This window comes from Amphiprion ocellaris, chromosome 3 (genome assembly GCF_022539595.1).
Source record: "Amphiprion ocellaris isolate individual 3 ecotype Okinawa chromosome 3, ASM2253959v1, whole genome shotgun sequence".
NCBI classification, from domain to species: Eukaryota; Metazoa; Chordata; class Actinopteri; family Pomacentridae; genus Amphiprion; species Amphiprion ocellaris.
This window is the reverse complement of record NC_072768.1, coordinates 6,977,823-7,002,197: the sequence shown is the minus strand read 5'-3', so window position 1 is coordinate 7,002,197 and position 24,375 is coordinate 6,977,823. Positions and strand designations below refer to the sequence as shown.

Below are 24,375 nucleotides of genomic sequence, written 5' to 3'. Positions count from 1 at the left end.
TGCTCTCAGTTAAAATGTTAAACACCACAGGATCACATTTGGATGAGGCATGGCATGTGCCCCGACCTTGCCATGTCCAATTGACGCCCCTCGCCGTCCACCAGACCGCCAGATGACAAGTGTGCACAGTCTTTACGCACGGAGAGCGCATGGAGAGCTTGCGAGCACGCATGGGGGTCCCTCCCTACCAGGTTGCCCGTGGCCTCCTCACCCCGTCGGGCAACTCCGAGACTCTGTCAAACCCTCTTGACCCCCTCGTTTCCCTCTCTCTACCTTTCCTCTGAAGAAACAACCCGGCGTTACGTCAGAAAGTGCAGGGCAAGCAAGACAGCGTCTTAGGAGCTATTCGTAGGCATTGCTGCCAAACCCGGCTTGGGGCTGCTCATGAGCTCACTGCAGCCAATGCAATTTACAAATCCAACTCTTTTAAAACAGCAGCAGTATGTGGTAAGTCCAATTATTCATTCATACTGTTTGATTTCCTCGCTGAGATTTTTTTTTTTTAATCTCACAGCTTTCTTCACATGACAGGTCTCTGTTGCTGGCACAATTGCGCAAAAAAAGAAACACACACACAGCAGTGTAAACGGCGTAAAGATAATGAGTAGACTGGTTTACACTGTAGCCTCACTGAAAACACCATGACATGATGAAGCAACAGAGATCTTTGACGCACAGAGATTTCTACAGCATTTTTTTGTCTTTGATTCTTTGCTGATCTCAAAAACAACATGCCCCACGCTCGAAATAGGAACCCTAGCCCCATCCCAGAGGTAACATGGGACACGGGATTGAAGGAGATGAACGAGACCTGGAAAGGAGCTATAGCCTGTCTCGGGGTGGCCGTCTTCTTTGTAATGACCATCGGGATCATTTACTGGCAAGTGGTGGACCAGCCCAACAAGAACTGGATCCTCAGGGGCACTTTTAGCGGACTGATCTGGGAAAGAAGAACCCACTCGCTGGTCATACAGACCCTGACGGAGGACAAGACCTACGTGGAAATTGACGTCGGGAACGTGGGGAACCCTGACATCGAGGTTCCCTTCGTGAGGAACCTGTGCTGGCTTAATAAAACCGAGTTCTGCTATACGTGGGACTCGGTGGCCGAGGTGAAGATCTCGCTGGAGGTGAATGAGGATACGGAGACGGAGTGCTACAGTATGAGCTGGGCGCCGGTGCACTGTCATGTGGAGCTGAAGGTAAGGTTTCTGCTGCTCAATGTGCACTCAAAAGCCCGCAAAAAGTGTCATTGTGCGCAATATGTGTCGTGCGTAAAGTAGTTTTTGCGCATGTTTTACGCTTGGAAGTTGCCATTTCTTAATTTTGCCGCTAACTGGGTGCGCGTTGTTGTTGCTGAAGCAGTCTGTAAAATGTAGCAGCGGCAGAAGAATCTTAACAATCTCATTTATTTCTTACACGAGACGTTTTTAGCCGTTTTATAAGATCAACCCACACTGATTTCAACCACCACCTGTTCAGACAAAATTCTCACGACTGCATTAAAAACGATTAGAAGGAAATGTAGTTTCAAACAATGAGTGGAATTATCCTTTTCATTGCAAACGAAATCTTTAAAAATGCATTTTTGCAGGATGCAATGTGCAGATCTATAATTTAATCATTTATGTGATTCTAAAATAACCTACAATTTATCCTTAATATTTCTGATTTCGTTGGATTTAACATCCAGCCTGAATAACCGTTAAATTGTATGAAATAACACAGAATCCTGACGCCTGAGGGATTCATTTGAGTCCTCAGTTTGCGTGATTCCTTCATCCCTTTTCCCCTTTTTACAGCCCTCGAATTAGCTGCACCGACTTGGATCCATGTCGTGTTAAATCTGCTTCGTCACAGTTGTTATGCTTTTTTTTTACGCGCGCAGTACTTACTGTACTTTCCCCCCACCGGCTTAATTATCAAAGGCATTTAACTATTGCGACGTTTGGGGAGGTTAATCTGTCCCCACTGGAACATTCCTTCGCCATAACTCCCTGTCATGTGGCGCGACTGCTCACAGAGAGTCTTTCCAAACCAAAGTCGCCTTTATTTTTCCCTGATTTCCAAAATCCTGCCCAGTGCCTCTCAGATGACCACTTGGCACCTGTTTTGAAACTCCCTAACAGAGCCCAGATTCTGCTGACATGAAATAAATGAGCTTCCAGTCTGCGCGTTTCTCTTCCAGGAGTTTGAAAAGACTGAGGAGGAAGCTTTCTCTTAGAAAACCTCTCTGTCATTCAATCCTCTGCTGTGTGAGATACTTTCTTAGACAGTCTCATGTAGCAGCCATCACACATGCTGCTTTGTGCCCTGCATTTTTGCAATAATCTGACAAGACACTTGCACTGGTATATACACTGTAAAATCTAACATAAATATTAGATGTATCCATCGTCTAAGAAATGAAACGTAGTGAGCTACCATTAGAAACATTAAAACTAAGATCAAATTGTTCTCAGTCACTTATGAAATCAACAGAAGTGTGCTCAAGCATTGGAAACTTTATCCCTAAATGTTGGTGTGTATTTGCAGTGTTCAAAAACAAAAAGAAACTTGGAAAGAGCCTTTTCCTCTTTCCGTTGCTGTCAAATGTGGCTCTTTAAATTCTCATTTAAACTACATTTAATTTTGATTATTATATTTCTTACTTACTTACTAACTCTGCTGCTGTCTTGTTGTCTAACTTTACTGTAAGTTTCAGTTACCAAGACAGATTCCTTGTGTGTGAACTCACTTGGCAATAAAACTTTTTCTGATTCTGATCTTCGAAATTTGCAGTTCACATCAATTTCCTCTAGTGTCTATCTTCTTAAATGTAAACTCTCCTCACTTTGCTCCTGCATCTTTGTCTCTCACTTGTGTCTTCCTGTATGTTCGTACGTCTGTTTTCTCTCAGGACTGCTTCTCCATGACCAACGTGTCCTGGTACGGCGGTGCCAGCGTCCGTGGTCAGACGTGGCCAATCAACGATCAAAATGCCACGATGCAGCCCTTCATCGTCAGCGACCTGAAGGACAACCCCTCCGGCTTCGGCTCGGCCCTGGAGCGCTACTTCCTGGGCTCGTCAGGTGAGAGGTCGTTCGCATCACCTCTGCAGATTTGCAATCAGCGGAGAGCTTCTCATTAGCAAAAGTGGAGCCGCAGCTCTCCTCTCCACACCCAGGTCTATTACCAGAAGAAAGATCTCTCCAAGTCTTTAAAATGACACAGGGTCAGCTGTTTCCCCACACTTGCCATCGGCGTCGGGGTTAGAACAAGGGCTCCGGAAATCTGACCCCACATCAGCGGGTACACAAAGTGTGGCGTGAATCCCAGGGCGTGAGGGAAGCCCTACGGATGTTGTTGTGTTTTCTTACCCCCGCAGACCCCTCATGTAAGTGTTTGTTTGTGTTTGAGCTGAGAGGAGAAAAAAAATGGCTTCAGAAGCAGCATCCCCCCACCCAAAAAAACAGCACACACCAATAAGATGGGTTGGCTGGGCCTACAAATAGAGATGCAACACAACACTGTCTGTGGCATCTGGGTTTATTAATTTAGAGATTAGACTACAAAGGGAAGCAAACCACCTTTAGCATCTTAAATTAACTCTTAGGGATACCGGGGTAATTGCCTTTTGTTTCTATTAAAAGGGCAGGTTGGATGAGGTCCCTGCTGACTCTTATAACTCACCAGGTTATTTTGGTGGTGTTAGATTTTATCCCAGGGGGCAGAGTTGGGGGGGAGGCAGGGCCCACTAGCGGATGTGAATGGTTAATGTGACTGATGTGTTTGTGTGTTGGAGTATAGCATTAACCTCAGGAACTTTGCACTCCCAAGTTGTCTTTCTGGGTTTGTTTTCTAACCAATCTGCGTTCTTAGGAAGATTTCGACTTATCTGACATCGACCAAAAAGTCGCAACCTGCGCACATGCACGTTTCAGTGTGTGTTCCGTAGGTGTAATGTGTTTGTCAGTCAGTGTGTTCAGGAATTCCGCGCATGTGCGGCTGGGCATGACATCAGCCGGCGAGGTGATACAAACAATCATCTTTTATGACTTCGCTGATTGTTACCAGTGACCCCCCGCACGCATCCATTCACACGCTGACAGACACAAATGCGCACATGCCCGCGCACGTACACATTTCGGGGATGTTATGTAACGGTGGCAGGCTTAACAAGACGGTCACATGACTCAAATCCCTTTTCCACCTTGTGAGAGGACGCTGGTAATTATCAGGACCCTGTAACCCTTTGTTTCTCTCTTTAGCTTTGCACGAAGGAAAAAAAAAAGAAAAAAACACACACAGATGAGATGAGATCCCGATGAGAACAACTGTTTGAATGTTGCCAAGTAACCGCTCACAGACACATACTGTACATAGTCCCAAACATAGCAAACTGATGTTCTGCAATGGCAGCGATGCCTGCTGGAGCACTGAAGGTATACTCCATGTCTTCCTTTAAAGTTCAAGAATCGTTTTTACACAGTGTTGAAATTTGAACTTGGCTGCTTTCCTGTTGTTTCCTTTAACTTGGACGGGGCAGATGCACAACAAACTGTCCATGAGTTAAAAATTAAAAGAGTACGAGATCAGATTTAGCTTCTCAGCGTGCTTTCAGTTTCCGTCATACATCATCATTAATTCTCTAAAAGCAAACATTTATGTGTTTGCCTCATTTGCCAGCAATATAATCACTCTGTGTAGTTAACCGAGACCTCCAATACTAATATTTATATCGCTGTAGAACTCCACTAACAACAGAGTTTAACTATCAGACTTGTTGGGTGCTTTGAAATTACTAGATATAGCATCAGAGGTGATCCAGTGATGCTGCTTCAGTGCTAAGAATTATACCACAGATGAATGACTTCTAATGTTACTGGCATTCAAAACAGTTTGCATGCTGCATGAGGGACTTCCCAGAAGTTTACCGGCCCATTAGGGCTATACGTTCCATTTGTTCTGTTGTTTTTTGTAATGCACGTTGCAATTATGCACATCAGATTGGTTAGTTACCTTGAATAAATAATCGATGATATCCTACATGCAGCTCCAGGATCCTGCCAAAAATAATCTCACAACCATCTGTGCTCCTGTGCACTTGAAACACGATTTGTTATGGTTCTTTATTATGAAAAATGTTCCAATTTATGCAAGTAATATCATCAGGAGTGTTCCAGACTGCAGCAACTTGAAGGGGAACTGGAAATATACTTTCGTGGCATGTTGGAACCCAATTATTTGTAACTTATCTGTCCTTTCTCCATATCCAAAGATCACCACCACCAATTCTCTCACTTCACCCTCATCCAAAAACATCAGGATGTCAGAACACATCAGCTGCACTCATCAACCTCCACTGTACCATTTCAAACTGCAACGCACAGCATGATCGAAGAGTCATAAGTGTGTTATTGTTATAGTTAACAGCGGTGGGACAGGAAGCAATTATGGAGCTTTTATGGAGAAAAAATATCCACATTTAGGGGTGGATAGTAAACAAGATCATTATGAGAAATTGAGAGTTTATGCAAGCATGTGAAGGCTTTAGTAGATTATTGATTTCTTCCTGATTTTGGCAGTGAAAAGGTCATTATTTTTTCATGTAAATCGACCAGATTTAATGGGATGCAGCAACAGGAATCACTTGCAGAATGTAAAATGAAGACATAGTGTGATTTATAGGCGTGTTTGTGGCTGTCATTGTTGTGTTTCCAGGTAAAATTGCACAAAAAACACAGACTGTGTTTTCAGTATGGCTCCATAAGCAAGTGTAAATATTCACTGTATATTAGCATTTGCAACTCAAAACCCAATTTTGATGTATTATTATGATTTCATCCAATTTCCATGCTAGCTGTGGGTGCACTGCACAGCATGCCATCATAATCGTGATACATGTACTTCATACAAGGCATTTGGAATGTAATGATGTGGTTTGCATCATCGGCGACCACAAATGCGTTGCGATGCTCCGACTGAACTCACAGTTTACTGTTGTACCTCTCCTGAATTTCATTTGGATGAAAAAAAGATTGGCAGTGTGTTTTCCCTTAAAACAGATTCAGGAAAAGGCTGTGCTCCAACGGTAATAAAAAGTAAAATAGTCACCACATGTCATTGATCATTTTGGTGAATATTATTTATGATTAATGGACTGACACATCTGCATTTTGGCACACGAGACTTAATCAGAGCTGTGATGCTGCTTTTCTTCCCAAATCTGCTTTGAGGGGACAAATACTCTGCAGTTTTAATGTAATAGTCGCAGCTGTTTGAACCCACTGACCACGATATTTCTGTTGTACATGTGAGGTATTGAGACCTGTCTTCCCTGACTCTAGTTAGTCAGAGGAGCGCATTATTAACGTGCTGGGCACTATGGAGCTGCGACTGCCATTACACACCTAAGAGGACTCCTGGGGACAGTTAAAGAGCAAGACAGATGGGCTGAAATGTGGGGCAAAGAGAGTTTTGCCGCAAAGAAGAAGTAGAAAAGTAAAGCAGAGAGACGGGAGAGGAGACACATGCAACCGTGCAGCAGAGTGACATTTGAGAGTGTTGCCAACTGCAGGAGCTTGTCAGAGCCCCACCTGTCTTTATCCATACAAAAACAACCAGGCTACTAAGGACAGATTAGATATCAGTGAAGCTACATCCTCTCTTAAGAAGAAGGCTTCCTCAAGCTTATTCTGACATTTACTCAACCTGAGATGATGGCTGATTTTTCACAGGGCTTTAGTGAGCAAATGTGAGTAGACATGCAGATATGGAAGCTAAACTTTGGAAGTGAGTTACTGCACCAAGCGAACATGACAAGTGGAGGAACCAGTAACTGATGAAAGTTTTGTCTCTTGCCTAAAATAGGAAATGAAACCAAATTAAAGATGCACAAGTTTTGTTCATTTGTTGTTTTTTCTCTACAGTATCTAGTAATGGTCTGCATTTGAAATTCATACAAAAAATAAATGTATTTCTGTTACGGGGGGGGTGGTGGCTGGAGAACCCAAGTGCAGGCACACAGAAACTGGCAGACAGGTGAATAAAGGCAAGAGATTTATTTAACCCAAAAAAACTAAACCAATACATCAATTGAGAACTGAACTGAGAGAACAGAACTGAACTCACTGCCATTGTTTCTTTAATTCTTGCAGCAATGACAAGCCCACACAGAGGCACAGGGTTGTCTGAATATTAGATTCTGAAGTACACATTTTTATACAAGTTATAGGACAGTTGGAAACTTTGTCACGAGTGCTTTCGATCCCTGCTCAGTGCGTGATGACCTCATGACTGCGTGATATCAGGCAGTCTGACTCAGCAGTCTTTTGAGCAGGTTCTTATCAGTATAACAAACCACATTTTTCAAACAGTAACTATGAAAACAAGTGAACACTACGTCAGCTGCCTGCTGACAATCACATGATTGTGAGCCTACTACAAATCGACCATTGTGGACTTATCGGGACTTATCTGTCTGAAATGATACAATGAACTATTGATTAAATTGTGGGGGTGTTTCTGAGTCCCTTCAAATTCCCGCCACCCTACATATTTAGGTCACGCGATTTGGTATCCGTACATAACGTACACATGCATAACACACACCAGAGCTCAGCGCAAAGTCATTTTGTTTGTGGGTACATCTGTATTAAATGGCCACAGTCTATGGGGCCGTGATTTCTGCCACACCTTTTTTCAAGTTTTCAGCCATCAGAAATGATATGACTGAGCAGCCTTGGCAGAGTACTGCACTCTCTGAGTGCTTTTCTTTTCTTAATAATCTATTATTTGATTTTACAGCTACACCATATGTAGATGTTTTTATTGATTTGAATTTGAAAGCCTTCATTATATTGAGTAAAGACTTTAATAGTGTACTACATAATTGCTTATCCATATAGCATTTTTTTAAGTTTCTAGTTCTGGTGTTTTCTTGACTTAAAATCCCTGTGCTATAGCCTACATAGATGTAGTTCAGCTTAGGCAGAATATTTTCCATGAAAGTCAGAAAAAAAGCAAAACACCTGTCATTGTTTTCAATGCTAATGCAGCTTTTTCAGGTAAATAGACATGATGGGAATTTCAGATTTCAAAACTGTCCCAAGATAAAAGCGTAACATTTCAGAGCTTATAGACATTTTAGCGACAACATTGTTGTTATTATGTCTGGACAAAAAATAGCTAATTTCAAACAGAAGAACAATGCTGTTAATAATAAGGAAAATGTCTCATCAATTCTGTTTTTGCAATGTAGAGAACATAAATAAATAATTTGACAGTTGTAAGCAAAACAACCATCTAATAGTATTTATTTAGTGCATCCACCCAAACACATATTTCATTCATTTGAATGCTTGTATCAGAATCCGTGTTGCACTTAACTGGGATGTTGGCACACAATGAGCAGCATGTTTGCCAGTTTTTCTGTTCTCAAATATAGTTTTACAGGTTTTTCCATTCTCCTATTTTTCTAATACGAGCATTAATTTTCCCCATAAGGCGCCCTTCCTTCGTGGTCTGTATGTAGATGCTTTACACCAACCAAGCTCCCATCAAAGGTTTCCAAACCCAACAGTGCAAATAAGGACTCATGTTGTTTGTGATGAATAAATGTGATAGCTGTAACTTTGACCTTTGACATCTCTTTACCCTGTTGTTGCTCGGTCACACAGTAATTTATCTACTGTCTCTTTATGGCTGCTTTTCTTCATGCTAGCCTTTAAAAGAGGAACATCACAGGATAGAATCTGACATAATTCATGCAGGACAACTCCTTAAGATATGAAACCACATCTTACACATGCACACAAACTCTCTCTCCCCTTCTGCCATTTTTCATTTTAGCATAATTCTCTCTCCCCTTCACTATGTCCCCCCTTTTTTCTTTATTTCTGTCTCTGACTCAGTCTTTCCATGAAGGATGATACGTTACTGCTTCTGCTCATTTGTTGTTCTGTATGTCAGCGGGAACCAGCCAAGCACAACAGAGAGATAGGGATAAAAGTTATGCAACAGTCATGGATTTTGTTTCCCCCTTTTGGATAATGACACTCAATCAGCTTTATATGATACGACTGAACTTTATAATGACCAGGAAGAGAACAATAAGTGAGAAACATGTTCTCATTGTGGTGCTTCGTGGAAAGCAAATAGCACAGGAAGCAAGGAAACCGCAAAAGAAAAAAAAATCATAGTCAAAATTTGAATGTTATTTACCAATTTGAGTGCAAAACATTGACAGAAAAGAAGGTTTAGAAACAGAGTCTAGTGACTGGACCATGAGTTTTGTCTTCTTTTAAAAGTACATGTGTGTAGTTGAGGGTGGAGGGACTGAATACTTACTATTAAGATCTAATTGAGACCACTTGCTTAAACAAAACTTACACCTAACAGTTACACACATCACAGACAATCCAGTAGTGTCCTAGCTGTGTTCTTTTATTTTTCTGAACGGCCTTTTGTTCAGTGTTTCTTCAGCACTTTAATTGTGTTTATACAAACTTAGGAAATAAAGTTTATTTGTTGTAGGGAAACAAGCTGAACCAAAATACCCTCCGTGTTGCTCAAGAGGTCAGCAGGAGGTTGCAGGGGGGCAGCTGCCCCGAAACCTCGACACTCCTGGACAAGTAAGACGTGAATGACTCACTTAGCCATCTGAAGCTTTGTTAAAAGCAGCCTGTCATCTCCTGTATGAGGCAGCTACTGTTCAAAAGTCACCCCGCAAAACCCTCCACCGTCGACCTTTTGTAGTTTCCGTCGGAGAGAGATTCTTTAAAGAAAGGAGCAGCTTCTGTCCTCTGTTGTTATTATTGTGTGCATCAGATCACAGCCGCCTTGATAAGCATGTAATCTGTGTGTGAAGGTCAGTTCTGTTTAGTTCCTAATATGAACTAAGCTAACTTCAAATCATCTTATATTACATCAGCCATCAGGTATTTAGATCTGCAGTCACGTAATCTACTGTTGGTGAGAAAGACACGTTTTTATGTGTGATGTTTGTCCAGAACACAGTGTCTCACACTTGCAACAATAAAACTGATTGATGATAGGAGTAGAGCAGAGAAAGTCTCTTTAGTGTTTCATTAGTTTTTCAATAAGTGGGATTGGAAATTTACTACCGTGGCAAGATCCCAGTTTTGTGGCCATCAATTTCTTGAGGTTGGGCTCAGAAACGAAATTTCCATTGTTAAGGAAATATATGCCTGAACACACACACACACACACACACACACACACACACACACACACACACACACACACACGCACAGAGTTAGAGTTAGAGTTTGAGCGCACATTTTTATACTCCCAGTCTGGTCTGTAAGCGTGCACGGGTGTCATAAATAACAGTATAAATATGACAGGTAAAGGAGTGCAGCCCATCTGGCCCGCAGCAGCAGGGAGTCAGGCGGCAGCGTTTTCCCCTCAGACCTGCCACTCTCCGAGGGCTGAGACGCCACATTAAAACCTTCCTGACCCCTGAGAAGGTGCACGGGGTCACCTCCGCTACCACCTCCCAACGTTCAGCTCAAACAGAGCGAGAGGAAGTGCAGAACCTTTATGGTCCTATAAGTCCTGCTCTGTTTTTCTTGGAAGTCTACAGTTCCCCATTAAAGAAAGTGTGTGCGAATGTGCGGCAGAATGCGTGTATGCAGACACGCGTGTGAGGGCTTATTTGATTTGTGTGTTCGCTCAGCAGCTGTAAAATTGAGGAATGTGTGTGTCGAATCATTCAAATCTGCACAATAAACTTCATTCATCTTTACATTTGCTGATGCTTTGAAGGTGAGAGGATACTTTGAGTCAGGCGTGTAATTTCACTTTTGAGAGTTAGTGGAAAATATTTTATGGGAAGCTTGGAATTTTAAAGAAATTGTTCTAAAAATAGGGTCCACCCCATTCGTTTCCCCTTTTACTCTTGGGTACCTCACATTGGCTGTAACTCAAGGCCCTAAACCTGCTTCACCTTCTTTAAATGACACATTTTGATAAGATGTGTCTTACAAAGCACAACACTTGTATAACCAGGGCTTTTTTGAAAATCAGGATATCCATTGTGTCGCATACAAAGTGCTCTGAGTTTAATCGTTTGAACACAGAAGACAGGATTTCGTATACTTTACTTTCAAACCTGCATGTTTTAATCAGAAATGGAATAACAGGTACCACTTTTGGATTGGACTGCTGAGTTTCATTGATCCTCTGCAGAGTCATTTCCCATAAAAAGTAAACATGGCTCCAGAAGTCATGCTTGCAAACTCAAACTCCACTTTCCACCCCGTGTGCACTTTGGTGAAACACACTGTTTGCAGCGTACTGTATCTGCACATCATTCTACAGGGCTGCTCGGTGTCTGGTGTACTCTCGGTGCCTCTATTTCCACTGCCTGCATTCCTCTTCCATCCTTCCATAAAGCTGTAACATTTTCTCCACTGCCCCACTTTCTGCTGCACTTTACAGTAGACATATATAGTCTGGTGCTATAGTAGTAGCACCTTTGCTCTATTAATACATCCTTTAGCAATTGTACACCTTACAAAACCTTTATGTACGAGATAATATTTAATATATATAACAGCAAAGTCTACATTTATCTGTTTATGAATCTGTACCAGCAGTCGGGTGGTGACCTAATAGCGTGTGAGAGGCAGCTGAGGTGTTACCAGTATCTCTTTGACATTATCCATTGCAAACACGTGAGAATTACCCCAAGGTTGAGGGCTCCTCGCTGGGCTTTATGCGGAGCTTAAATACCGATCGCCGAAACTATTAATCTGATTATAAACTGGTACATGAGTATCCGGCCCGCTCCTGGTCCCAGCCTGCATGAGAACAGTAAGCTCATTGAAACCAGAGAGGGTGAAGGCTGACGTGAGCCAAGCTCTCACCCAGGTCTCAGACTGTCTAATCTGCTCATTGATCAGCCACATATCTTAAATCCCATTTTGGCTACTTTGAGGAGCAAATAGGGTCGGAGTCTGGGTTGAAGGCGGCGATCGATACTGGCCGAACGTTTTGCTGACCTTAGATGGGACAGACCGGCAGCTAAGCAGAGCAGAGAGGAAGAGAAGGTAGTTAAAGCTGGGGAGGGAGAAGGTGGGAGTCAGGTTGGGGGAGAAGTGATGAGGGTAAGGGTAACCTGAGAGGGACAAGGCATTCCTTGCAGGGCAACTACATCTGCGGACACGATTTTGTTCTACGCAGAATCTCATCATTTCACACAGCCTCTGAAGGTCTGTATGGTGGGAGAGGAGCACAAAGGAGCCTCTTAGCTGGAAGATTTTAGAAGTTTGATGAGTTTAATCACAGGTGTTTTTCTTAGTTTGTCTCATTTGTCATAGAGAGAGAAGAAACAGAGGAGCAAAGAAAATGAACAGACTTTCACAACCAATGCTGCCTGACTCTTCCAGCGTTGCTTGTGCAGTGTAGCCTGCCTACTTAGAAGCTGCCAGCAGTCCCAGGGTAAACTCATCCAACCGCATGCTGCTATATCTCATTCTAGGGAGTGTTTTTCTTACATCTGAGTGGAGCAATATCAGCTGACACAGCCTACACTCTACCTCCCACAACACGCCATCCGTCATCCTCATCCCGGTCTCAGTAACACTCTCGCACTATGTCATATAAGTGGAATCTGCGATGGACCGTCTTACTTGCGCCGCTTTTTGACTTTAATGACGACTGTGAAACTAATTGAAGTACCTGATCATCCTCTTGCATCAGTGACTTTATACTCCACCATGTGTTTATCCCTAAAGCGGCGAGCATGATGTAATACACTAATGTTGCACATCCTCTCCTGTCTGCTTCTTCCTACCATGCAGGTGTTGCGGTGCTTGTGTCTCCTGATATTCCCCTGCAGCTCGGAGTGGACAGCAGACAACAGTTCTGCCTGCAGTCACTGCCTAGTATGGAGCGTCTCCCTCTGCAGTACACGGTGTGTGTGGCCCGCGACGTAAAAGCTGCTCACCAGGAAGCGGTGCAACAACTCTCCGAGCACAGCAGGGAGCTGCCCAACATGAAAGCACTGTGGTTAGTTCAGTTTCAACTGAGATTAGAGACATGATCCCCGCCTTTATTTCATGTTGTCATAATAGCAGTAAGTCAAACTGTGGTCAGGTCAGTGAGCACCGATTGAAACTTTACGAGCCATAAACTAAAATCTAGGCCCATCCCTCGTGATCCCTCTGTGTGTCCTTACAGGCTGCCGTTCTGGAAGCTGCTCGCCAACGTGGATTCAGGGCCGAAAGTGGAGAGGGAGCTGAGGACCTTCTCTAACCGTCTGAGGAGACACCAGCTGGGGGAGGGAGTCATCAGCCTCAACGAACATTCCACCACCCTCCTCTCTGATATGGTACATGCTCAATGCCGTCTCCTAAACTGGACCGTCTCTTCTTTTCGCCTAAAAAAATCTACTGCACATTGAGTTGTAGTCGAAGACTTACATTTTCACTGCCTTTTGTTAGATTGAGGGCAGATGAAGATGGCACCAAAGTAGCCAATACATCAGCTAATCCTGATTAATTTCAGTCTAGTTAGAGGCTTAAAGGGATGCATCACTTTTACTTACTCAGAAGGGCCTCTTAAAATAACTTCATTCAACACAAAGATTAAAAAAAACAAAACAATCCCTTCTTTTTAAATTACAGCTTGCTGGCACACATCAGTTGCCAGTTTTTCCATCAATCCTTTAACAGGCTGCTTTCGCAAAAGAAAACTATATTCTGTAGTTTTATTTATTTATTAATTTGTACAATGGTTTCTTTATAACATCCATTAAAGTTAAAGTTATCAACAGGTCACTGGATCTATGACGCATATCTGAATTGCTGTTAGTTCTCAGGTCCATCCTTTCTTCCTCCAGCCATTTCTTGCTCCGTGCAGCTTTTTGATTCTCGTAATCCTCTTCTTCTACCGTCGGGGCGGCGAAATTGGTGAGGGTTCATCGGTCAGAGGCTCACAACTGGCCAGGGAAAGAGATGAAAGAGATTTCTTAAGTGGATCTCCAGAGTAGTGGAGACAGGCGGGAAACGAAGGAGGGAGGACAGGTTCACCGAAATGTCAGAGCGCAGAAAAAAAAAAGAGAAGGTTTCGGGCCTTTTGCCTTCATGTTGAAAAATTAGTCTCACAGAATGCAGGCTATACCAACAAGACACCTTTTGAATTATGTCTTAAAGCTTGTAAATGTAAATTATCCAGTTCCTCTATGTTTTCAAGAATTTTTAAACTTATTTAACTGTGATTTGTGCCTTTGCGTGGGGGCCGTGTGATGTTTTATCTGTTCGTTGTGATGCTTTCTGTTATTGTTTCACATTTAACTGGTTACTTTCTTACCGCGAACCGCATGGAAACAGTGAAGTGGATCTGTGTCAACACCTGCTGATGTTCCATTACAACACAAATATAGTTGAGGGAAGACAAACAGAGCCTCTCCTAATAGATCTCAGGTTGCCCCGAGTGTGGTAACTGTAGGATGGTGAAGAATTGGGTGTGTTGAGATTCGAAGGGAACTCAGCCAAGGCTAACTCGAGCAGGTGATCCTGACACCAGCTCGATGCTATAATCTGACCTGGAGACGAGAAGGCAGCAGAGTTTCACACGATCAGTCCATCGCAGAGGTCAAGCTCAGGCATCTCTCTATGTACATATACAATGGTAACAGTATGTTCCCTTTACCAGTTCAGGAGGTGTGAAAGGACACAGAGAGGGAGAGAGAAGGGGGAACACACATGTCGGTCAGTGGATACTATGTGGTGAACAAGAGTTTTCCTAGTTTTCTGGTACATCAAAGATACTCAGCACCAGTTTTGTTGGCTCCACATCGCCCCGTTCCCCTCAGCCACTGCTATAAAGAACCAGCAGAGCGTACAGTCCTGCGTGGAAACTTATGGAATTGAAGTTGTCCATGAAGTGTAAAACTCTACACAAGTGTGACTGGCAACAATGATCCTCTCTTTCACTCCAGTTTTACAAGGATTCATAAATTATCAGTCACACTGTGATCTTTCTTTTCCAGTTTCCATATTAGTTTGGAGTGAATTGCTGGCACTGGAAAATTTGTGTTATTAAGAAGTTTGCTATGTTTCTAAACTTGATTAAGTAGCTGTTTGCGAAATTTTCAAAGTGCAGAATCAAGCCCTATGTTTTTGTCTTCTTTTTAGTTTTTTTTTCCTTTCTGTTCTTTTCGGAAAAAATGCAGGACAAATGGTACCTCGTAAAAAAAGATATTACACAATATGTGCTAATCTACCCTTTCTTCCCACAGCTATTTCACCCCCGTGAGTCAGTCTTTATATTCTTAAGATGTTTTGTTCCACAGTTATGTAATCTGAAATCTCTGTTTGACTTGAACATGTAAATCCCAGAGGATTACATTATATGTCAAACGGTTCTGACAGAGGTCATGTTGTCAGAGCCACATGTTTGCAAAGTGCCCACATGCCATGTTGGTGCGGTTGTATAGTGTCATTGTGTGTCTCTGTGTCTCTCTGCAGGACCATGACTACCTCAACAGCAGGAGAAGGGGGATGTCCAAGAGACTGACCAGGGACCTCCCACTTGTCAAGCTTCTTAACATTTCCATCACTCTGTCCCCTTTCCTGGGCGTGGACACCACGCAGTTCCACACCTCCCTCGTGGACGGCACCGAGGCCTACTGGCTCAGCCTCCCCTCGGCCTCTCAGGGACAGCTGGTGAGACACGAGAGACACACTGTCATCCTGTAAAGCACTTAGCTGTCTGTGTTCACGGTCGTCTGCATTTGAACTTTCTACATGAGGTTCCTCTGTTTCATTTCACATTTGGATACAGATTTAGGTACAAAAGAAACATCCACTTTATCCCTGTTGGGATTCAACCATTCATGGAAAACATATTTCATGCCGTGTGTCCATAACAATGAACTTTCCTCAACTTAAGAGAACGCTCTACTTGGTTGAAAAGGAAACCAGATGCAGAGATTTTTTCATAGTGGATACTTTCCATGTTTTTTGCAGGCTCCATTCACCACTTCAATTTGGATAAAAAACAGAGCAGCGTGAATATGACCTAATCTAGAAAATCTAGAAGTGCAGCAGCAAAGACACTGTGGTTAACAATGAGTTGATTAACCAAAGAGGAATTAATTTGATCAGTGTATAATTGCAGGACTCTTTGTATCATAGTTGACTTCTTTGCTGTTTTCAGGACTAAAATCAGCATGGCCGAATATAACCAAACACCTCATGGCATTATTTAGAGAAAGATTAAATATTATATATGCAATTGAGTAAAACTGAAATTGAAAATTATTTGTAAAGATATTGTAGTAAACCTGTTGACATGTGATAAATCCACACTTGACTCAAACACTACTTTATATGAAATAACTCAGAAAGCCTTGGAGTCTTTTCTTCAGGAGGAAATGACATCATGTGGAGCAGGTCATGTGATGAGGTGTTCTTCTAATGGGTAACTTAGTTGAAAGTGATTTCTCAGACACAGATACAATTTGTTATTTTCCACCTAAAATTTGCTATATTGCCAAGAAAGAAATATCTGTCATGATTATCTCAACTTAATAAAAAGAACACAATCAAAACAATTTTTTAATAAACTCATTTTATTATTGTTTAGCTAATTATAAGCTGGTTGTTATTAAATTGGGACGGTTATTTAGTTGACATTTTAGTGATATCCAGTCATTTTTTATTAATAAGTGAATGTTTCCATAATAAATAATTATGGAATTTGTAAAGACATGATCATATTGAATAGTGTTGTAGTACTCGAGATCGGTCTCGGTCTCGAGACCACTTTTTGAAGATCATAATGAACATAAAAAACATTTTTTTTTATTTTTAAAAAATGTCTGCAAGATATATCCCATGCACTTCAAAAGTCCCTCAATTATTTATTATTAGCAGTGTTAAATAAAATCGATTTGCTTCCCTCCGGGCTTCCTGCAGATCCCTGTGATGAGTCAGTGGCGAGGAAAGTTCTGCGTCAAGCTGAACATCACCAACCCAGGAGCTGTGAGCTGGTTCCTGGACAGGGTGGGATCCCTGCAGGCCCATTTAGGAATGGAGTACGTCATGCTGGAGGGGGGTGAGGGGAATCTGTTCGAGGAGCAGGCCCTGCGACCTCCACAGGTTCTGGGTGGAGACAAGTACATCACCCACCTGGCTGACCTGGCCACCAGGATAGGAGACTCCTCCATCATGACAGCAGGGACACGGTAAAAACCCTCGCATCTTTGTTGCATTTTCCATAAACGGACATCTCTGTCAGTCTTTTTAAGGCATTCTCTTATTTATGATGTTTCCTTCTGTGTCGCAGGTCGAGTCACAAGCCGCTGTTTGTGAGGATGACCCCCCTGCAGTCTGACTGGAGCCCGATGGGCCTGAGGGCCATCATTCCCTCCCTGCTGCACCACACTCTGCTGGGATACAACTTCCTCATTCCTGATGCAGTAGGTAATACCACAGCCAATGGGTCACTTTTCTCACTTCTAAAAGTATCACAATATTCTGCCTTTGTAAGGAAACTGATAAAAAAGGAGGGTTGTTTTATTTTCCATGAACATGCCTGAGCTTCTGGATTCCAGTGTATCCTGTAATATTCTAAATTCTTGTGGCGCTGAATCACAGCCGGACAGACAGCTGAGAGAGAATGATTTGCTTTGAAGTGCAGAAATCAGAGAGCTGTCAGCAGCACAGACATGAAACATTTCTGTTAATTTTACTCTTTTGTATCTTGTCCACTGCTGTTGCTAGGTGTACTGATGTTTGTTTTTTCTTGTCATAAATCATTGTTTTCTTCAACCTACACAGGGCTGCAAAACATCATTAAATAACATAAAACAGATCCAAACAGAAAAAAAGTTAAACAAATCACTCACAAAATAAAGGATATGCCGCATATTTTTAATAGTTAACTGTAAAAAATAAGAATCAGCATTACTTAGCCATTTTGAACTGCATTCCCTTTTATTTTAGTTTCCTGTTTTGCTAATTTACACTAAATATCCATAAAATGACAGGAAAAAAGGGGAAAAAAAAGCCAAAAGTGTGTGTTGTTGATACTGAAAAATTAGTTTTATTGTATTTGAATCAGTTAAGTATTGTTACAGATATTTGCTGTGACTTTTTTTCACTTTTATTTTCCAGATATTTGTTTTGATAATTTACAAATAATATCCAGTAAAATCATAGAGAAATGTAAAAATTTCAAGTCAGAAGTGTGTGTTGTTTTGTTGATACTGAAAAGTTGGTTTTTATTGTATTTTAAGAATCTAAAAGTATCATTACAGATATTTGCCATTATTTTTTGAATGTGACAGAATTGCATTGTTTTTCTAACAGAATTTTATTGGCATTTTTTTTTTTAAACTATTTTTTATTTTTTATTTCTGTAGTGTGGAGAAATAGGAAAAAAATGCCAACTAAATATAGAACCTTTCCTTCATTTGCAGGCTTTTCAGACAAAATGAAAGAATTTTTTTTTTTTTTTTTTTAAAAAGAGATTTAAAAATGTTGCTGATTGGCTCATTAAATATTCACTTCTCCCAAGTCATACAATTCACAGGATTTTTAAATATTTTATTCCATTAATTTAATTCTGCTCTGTCCATATCTCTCTCTCTCTCCATACAGGTGGCTCTCTGTCTGGAGACCTGGTCACAGATGAGGAGTTGTTCATCCGTTGGCTGGAGATCGCAGCCTTCCTCCCCGTTATCAGCTTCCACACACCACCCTGGGTCTGCGGCGAGGACCAGGTGCACAACCATAAACCAAACACACATTACAAACCAGCATCAGGCTGACATTACAGCTGCTTCATCCACATTAGATGTAATTACAATGGCAACAACGCTGCAGGTTCACGTTCTTCTCCAGACTTGTTACGGAGATTTTCACTTTGTGGAGATTTACAGCGGAGAGATCAAGTGAAGTGAGCTGTGAAAGCTGCTGATTAGATGTTCTAAAAGGGAGTGGGAGATTATCGTTTCTGCTCGCACACGCTTATGAAAAAAGACATTAGAGGAATAGTTTATTGACCCAGCAGCCTCCCGTCGGGTTTGAGGTTCAGTGCCGAGAAGTTCCCACCGATGTTTTTACCAGAGGAGCTTGAGAACTGCTGAGACGTGATGTTTCAAAATTCAGACCTGGCAGGATAAAACACCGTCCCGCTGCTGGAGATCAAGAATGTGCTATTCACTGTACACAGCAGGAAAACAAGACCTATCCTCTCTGGTGACATGAATTGATACATTTGAAAATGTGGTACCAGAGCTCAGGTTTCTGAACATTTTCTGTATTTTTTTCCCCCCTCTGCTGCCCTTCCCGCCTTTCCTCATCTCATTCACCTGTGGTTAAGAGTCCATCTGTTCCGAATTACAATCCCTATTCTAGATTTATGGCTCACTCTCACTCTCAAGGGCCACTTCAGCAGGAATGATAATGAATTTGAGGACAAGTCTTGGAAAAATACTTTATTGTAGCAATTAAGATTTCCATGAGTAATTGACAAGTGTGACAGAGTGGGAGTGATCGACTGGATTTTTTTCCACTCAGAGGACGAAAGCAGCAAAATGTATTGTGACTTGCGTTGCGTGCAAAGATAAAAATAGTCCTTTTGGACAGCTAGACATTTGACAGCACCAATGTTTTCCATTTTGGTCTCTTGCATGGGGTTAAGCTTATAAACCCAGACGAAGTGAGACCGAGGAGACGTTTCAGTACCGCACATGATGAACGACTCTTTTATGTGCGTTTTACTGAAGTTTAAATGTGGTGCACCTTTATTTCCAGAATGTGTGAGACTTGAGTCAGTCATAGACAGGTCACAGCAGCGGCCACGCTGGAATCAAATAGCAATAAAACCTCAAACCCACACACATGCCTGGCTTCTCAATTAGAGAAGGATCCACTCAAACCCTGGCTCCCATTTAAGCTCATTCCTACAAATGTTCTCAATCCCAACTCATAAAAATACATTTTTTATAGATGCGGTCGAGATTTGTTTTTGTCATGGGACACTGAGGAGGATGTGACCCTTGCAGGAATGCCGGACCAGTTTGGCCACAGAGAGACAGGAGAAAGACTTGGACAGTGTTAAAGCCACTAAGTCAACAATAGGCTGCTCTGAAGTTCCATCTGTACGTCTGGGTGCAGAGATGGCACAAATGTCCTTCGCAGACCTCGTTGTCAATATTATTCTTGAAATCCTTGTGGCAGATGATTTAGTTTGGGATTATTTTTTTTTCATTGGTTACAGTTTCTCCAGATTTCTTAAAAATGTTTTTGGCTAGGTTTGGTTCTGAATGGGGCTGCACAGTGGCTCGATGGTTAGCACTGTCTCCTTGCAGCTAGAAGATCCCTGGTTCACATCCCGGCCTGGAGTCTTTCTGCATGGAGTTTGCATGTTCTCCCTGTGCATGGCTGGTTTTCTCTGGCTTCCTCCCACAGTCCAAAATTATTCTGAGGTTAATTATGCATACCCTAATGATGATTAAGCAGTGTGTAGATAACGGATGGTTGTGAATGAAAAAAACAATGCAAATGCCATTTTACGCTCTTCTCTCCTCATAGGTGCTAAACCTAACTCGGACCTACATCGCGAAGCACCAGAGGGACGTGGTACCGCTGATAGAGAAGTATGCGGAGGAGTGGCAGATGACGGGAAACCCCATCTACCGGCCGATGTGGTGGCTCAGTCCCAGTGACCCCATGACCTTCACCATCGATGACCAGTTCCTCATCGGAGACGAGGTGACTTAATGGTGTTCTAATAGGGAGGGGATTGAGTTCCTTCTGTCAGCATCCGATGTACTTGGCATCCGATAACGTACGAATCAACCTCAGCTGTAACGCGATGTCCTGCTAATGAAAGTGTACAATCTCCCTGACGTCTCAGATTGTTTAAACCAGTATGATTTCTTATTTTCAGGTCCTGGTGGCGCCGGTGGTGGAGAAGGGCGCAGTGCAGAGGGATATTTATTTACCTGACGGGGGCTTCCAGTGGCAGGACAGCCAGAACGCGCAGGTGTTTGATGGGGGGACGTTTCTACAGGACTACCCCGTCCCTCTGGAGGAGGTGGCTGTTTTCTCACGGAGAAGCTGAGTCACATGACCGATCCACTGAGTCACCTGACTTATCCTGTTACTGTTTTGAATCAAATTCTTTTTTCTTTTTTTTTTTAAACATACTTGTGCTGTTCTCAACTTGCACTTTTCCACTAAAGACCCCGTCTCAAGGCTCTGCTTTGAGATGATATGTAGAAAGATTTTTTTTATACTTGCACTTTACAGTTCAAAATGATTTTGTCTTTAATATTTTTTTTTCCTTTTGTGACATTTTTTTCTTTCTTTTTAAAAAAAAATTGTTAATCGGTTTTACCTCTCGGCTGATTTGTTTCCGGATTTTTTAATCCGTTCTGCTTTTTTTTTTTTTGTATAGTTCCGGAGAAATCTGTGTGTTTACATACTGCATTTCTACAGTCTTTAAATTTTTAGTCGCTGCTGGCTCTCTTGATAAGGAGGAACAAAGCAAGCCCCTTGTTTGCTTCAACAAATCTGAATCTCTCAAGAAGACCAAATGAAGATATAGAAAGACAGAGGAAGATGACTGAAAGGGCTTTTTTTTTTTTTTTCGAGGGAAATGCTTACTGGGAGGAAATTAGATCACAGAAAGCTGCATACGGAGACAGACGCAGCGTGGTACTGTATGTCCTGCTCACTCGTTGGAAAGGCTTCTACTTGAACCTATCAGGCCGACGGGCTGATGTTTTTATGAATGTACCTCAAGCTATGGATTTTCACTGCATTACAAAGTCATCTGACACAGCCACCTATGACCCCTTCGCACATATTCTTAGCATAGCTTATCGACATGCCACTGTTGGACGTATCTGAATGTTCCTTAGTACTGTACACCACATGAACTTGAGGCCAAGCCACTGTCATTGTAAAGTTGCATATATTTGAATTTAGATTAGATTTTACCTTCTTACTAACCTGCTGTAACAAGGGCTTTGAAATGGGTGGCTCTTTTTTTATTACTCCTTAAATGACTAATGCAGTGTTGATACGGTCTTTAACAAGAGCCAGATGAGGGTCTAAAGAGGGCTTTGCTGATGACACTACACAAGCGGAAAGGAGATTTGAAATAAACCGCCTGACATTTTGGGGAAATAAGCTTACTTAGATACTTTTTATCTGTTTTGCTGATATCACTCACATGTCTGTGTTGTAAAAATGAAGCTACAACAAGCAGACGGTTAGCTGTGCATGGGAAAACAGTGAGATAGGCCCAAAGCTAACTTGGTTCTAATGGTAACAAAAGCTGAGTGCTTCTAAAACTTACTGGTTAGGAGCTTATTTCTCTGTCACTTAGAGGTGTAATCTGTGGTTCTGGTAAAAGGTTGTTAGTATTTAGCTAGTTAGCATATGAAGCTAGTATTCTAAATGATTTGGACAGTATCAGCCTTTAAATGGTTAGTCACCAGTGCATATCCTTTTCTCCACCTGTAATTCTGCTCAGTAAGCACATAATCATCCCTTCTGATCATTCATAAACAAACACTAGTCCCAGTAACTCCCATGACCTCTTGTAGTTGTGTGAGTATGTATCTTCACTGGACAAAATGGAGCTTTGGGACATTTGGTCAGCTGGGTGTTCTTTAACCCAAGCCATGACCAATGATCTAGACCCAACCAAGCAGTGTTGGTGCCTTCATATAACCAAATATCAAATGAATGACAAGTGGAATATTAAACTTATCGTTACTGCCTGAAATGGGTGGCCTACACCTCCTCCGAATCAGACTTTGTACCTCTTTATGTATATTTAGTACATATATATAATGTAGTATATAATTGCTAAATTATGTGGTACACCGCCTTTAAATGAGGGAATAATGGAGCATTAAATGGGGTTAGAACAACTGAACCTCCTTGAAGGTGGAGTCCCAACCTTCCCATAAGTGTGGGAACAATGTCCGCTGAGAACACCTATCGAATCGTATCCTCCTGCTCCAATTGCCCCTTTTCCCCTCATCTCCTCTTCCCATTTCCTGTGTATAAGTACACATGTGCACAGGACACAGTGGTATAGTATTGTGTTGATTGGCCCAAGCCAGAGTTTGTTTCCCAGAAAACAGACAGCGAGCAGACATATTTGTTGAATTTGGCAGTGCTTATTGTATATTGCAATAAAATCCCATATTCCACCTTTAATCTGTGCAGAAAGCCCAAAGGTAAAAACAAGCTGCAATTTTACATTGTGTTATATAATGAACTATTTTTCTAACCCTCCCATTTCCCATTTCCATGCAAAGCCAACCGTCTTCTGGTTGTAGACTTTCAGCTTAACAGGCACACAGGAGAATGTGTCAATTTTCTCATCTCATCAACGCTCATCAAAAAAAGCTAATGAGGTTATTTCCCCGAATGCTTCATACACAAATACTTATCTAAGTGTTGCCGACAAAAAAAAAAAAAAAAGCCACCTCCATGTTGGATTTACAGGAAGTTGTTGACCGAATCACAGAGGTGCACTGGTCACCTTTCAGAAACCTTCACAAGTAATTCATTTTCTGCCCTTGTGTGTAACTTGAATTAACCTGCTGCTTGGACTGTCTTTGTAAATACACTCGCTTCCATCGCTTTCTTCAGTTGAGTCAAAATGTTGTTTGAACCCTCACTAAATGCTTTAAGCAAATGCGATGAGATTTACTTTTGTGATTATATTCAGAATCTGCCCATGAACAAACGTAATCTTTACTTCATGGTGCATTGCTCTACATGTGTTTAGCTAGTGCTCTTTGTCAGCGCTTATCTTTATTGATTTGTTCTTCACAAGATAATCTTAACTGGCCAGCAGTGATGATACAGACTCGGGAAACTTACCGCTTAGTGACTGTTACCACTGAACTGATTGTGTAACTTTGATCTAACAAGTTTACTGTATCAACTCAAACACTCAGGTCTAATGAAGCTTATCAGATCACCAAATGTCTTAGTGCAACGCAGTATGTTGTGAACACACTGACGTCTTAATCTCTCCCAGAGCAGAATGTACAACGGACACACTGTGACTTCCCACAGCCCTTCGTGTGAGGAGCTTTTCTAGTTCCCGTTTTAATGCTTTTATGGAATGCTGTGGTATGTTCACTTTTGAGTTGCGAGAAAAGCTTTGATGTGTTATTCCTTCCCTCTGCAGACTGCGCGAACCATGTGCCTTAATGTACCACTCTTAAGTCTGGGCGACACGAGTGTCTGGATTATTGCAGAATCAGCAATGTACATATTACGATGACTGTGCCATTACAAGTGTTGTTTTTTTCTCTTCTGTAAATCAGAGAACGTAGAATGACAAAGTTGCAATAAAGTTTACATTTTCTTACTTCAA

General features: G+C 41.9%; 1 protein-coding gene across 4 annotated transcripts; it reads left to right on the top strand.

Annotated features, from left to right (window-relative positions):
• The first annotated feature begins 60 nt into the window (after positions 1–60).
• On the top strand, positions 61–24,375 carry si:ch211-236l14.4 (SITS-binding protein). Of its 4 annotated transcripts, none has more exons than XM_035954784.2 (11): positions 67–447; positions 752–1,202; positions 2,900–3,071; positions 12,810–13,017; positions 13,189–13,339; positions 15,480–15,677; positions 16,932–17,200; positions 17,302–17,438; positions 18,618–18,739; positions 20,556–20,735; positions 20,914–24,375. In XM_035954784.2, the coding sequence occupies exons 1-11, from the start codon at positions 443–445 to the stop codon at positions 21,085–21,087; spliced, it is 2,067 nt and encodes a 688-aa protein (XP_035810677.2). In that variant the 5' UTR covers positions 67–442; the 3' UTR covers positions 21,088–24,375. The 4 variants fall into 4 exon arrangements, with proteins under 4 accessions (XP_035810678.2, XP_035810677.2, XP_035810676.2 ...); XM_035954783.2 differs by having other exon boundaries at positions 68–447; positions 532–1,202; XM_023284678.3 differs by having other exon boundaries at positions 68–1,202.

What these genes read in the sequence shown, in the direction of transcription:
- si:ch211-236l14.4 (XM_035954783.2), top strand. Translation starts at nt 732, where the DNA reads ATGCCCCACGCTCGAAATAGGAACCCTAGCCCCATCCCAGAGGTAACA. An exon ending in ATCATGACAGCAGGGACACG is followed by an intron (nt 17,201 to 17,301) that starts GTAAAAACCCTC and finishes TCTGTGTCGCAG; the next exon opens with GTCGAGTCACAAGCCGCTGT. An exon ending in AGTTCCTCATCGGAGACGAG is followed by an intron (nt 20,736 to 20,913) that starts GTGACTTAATGG and finishes TCTTATTTTCAG; the next exon opens with GTCCTGGTGGCGCCGGTGGT.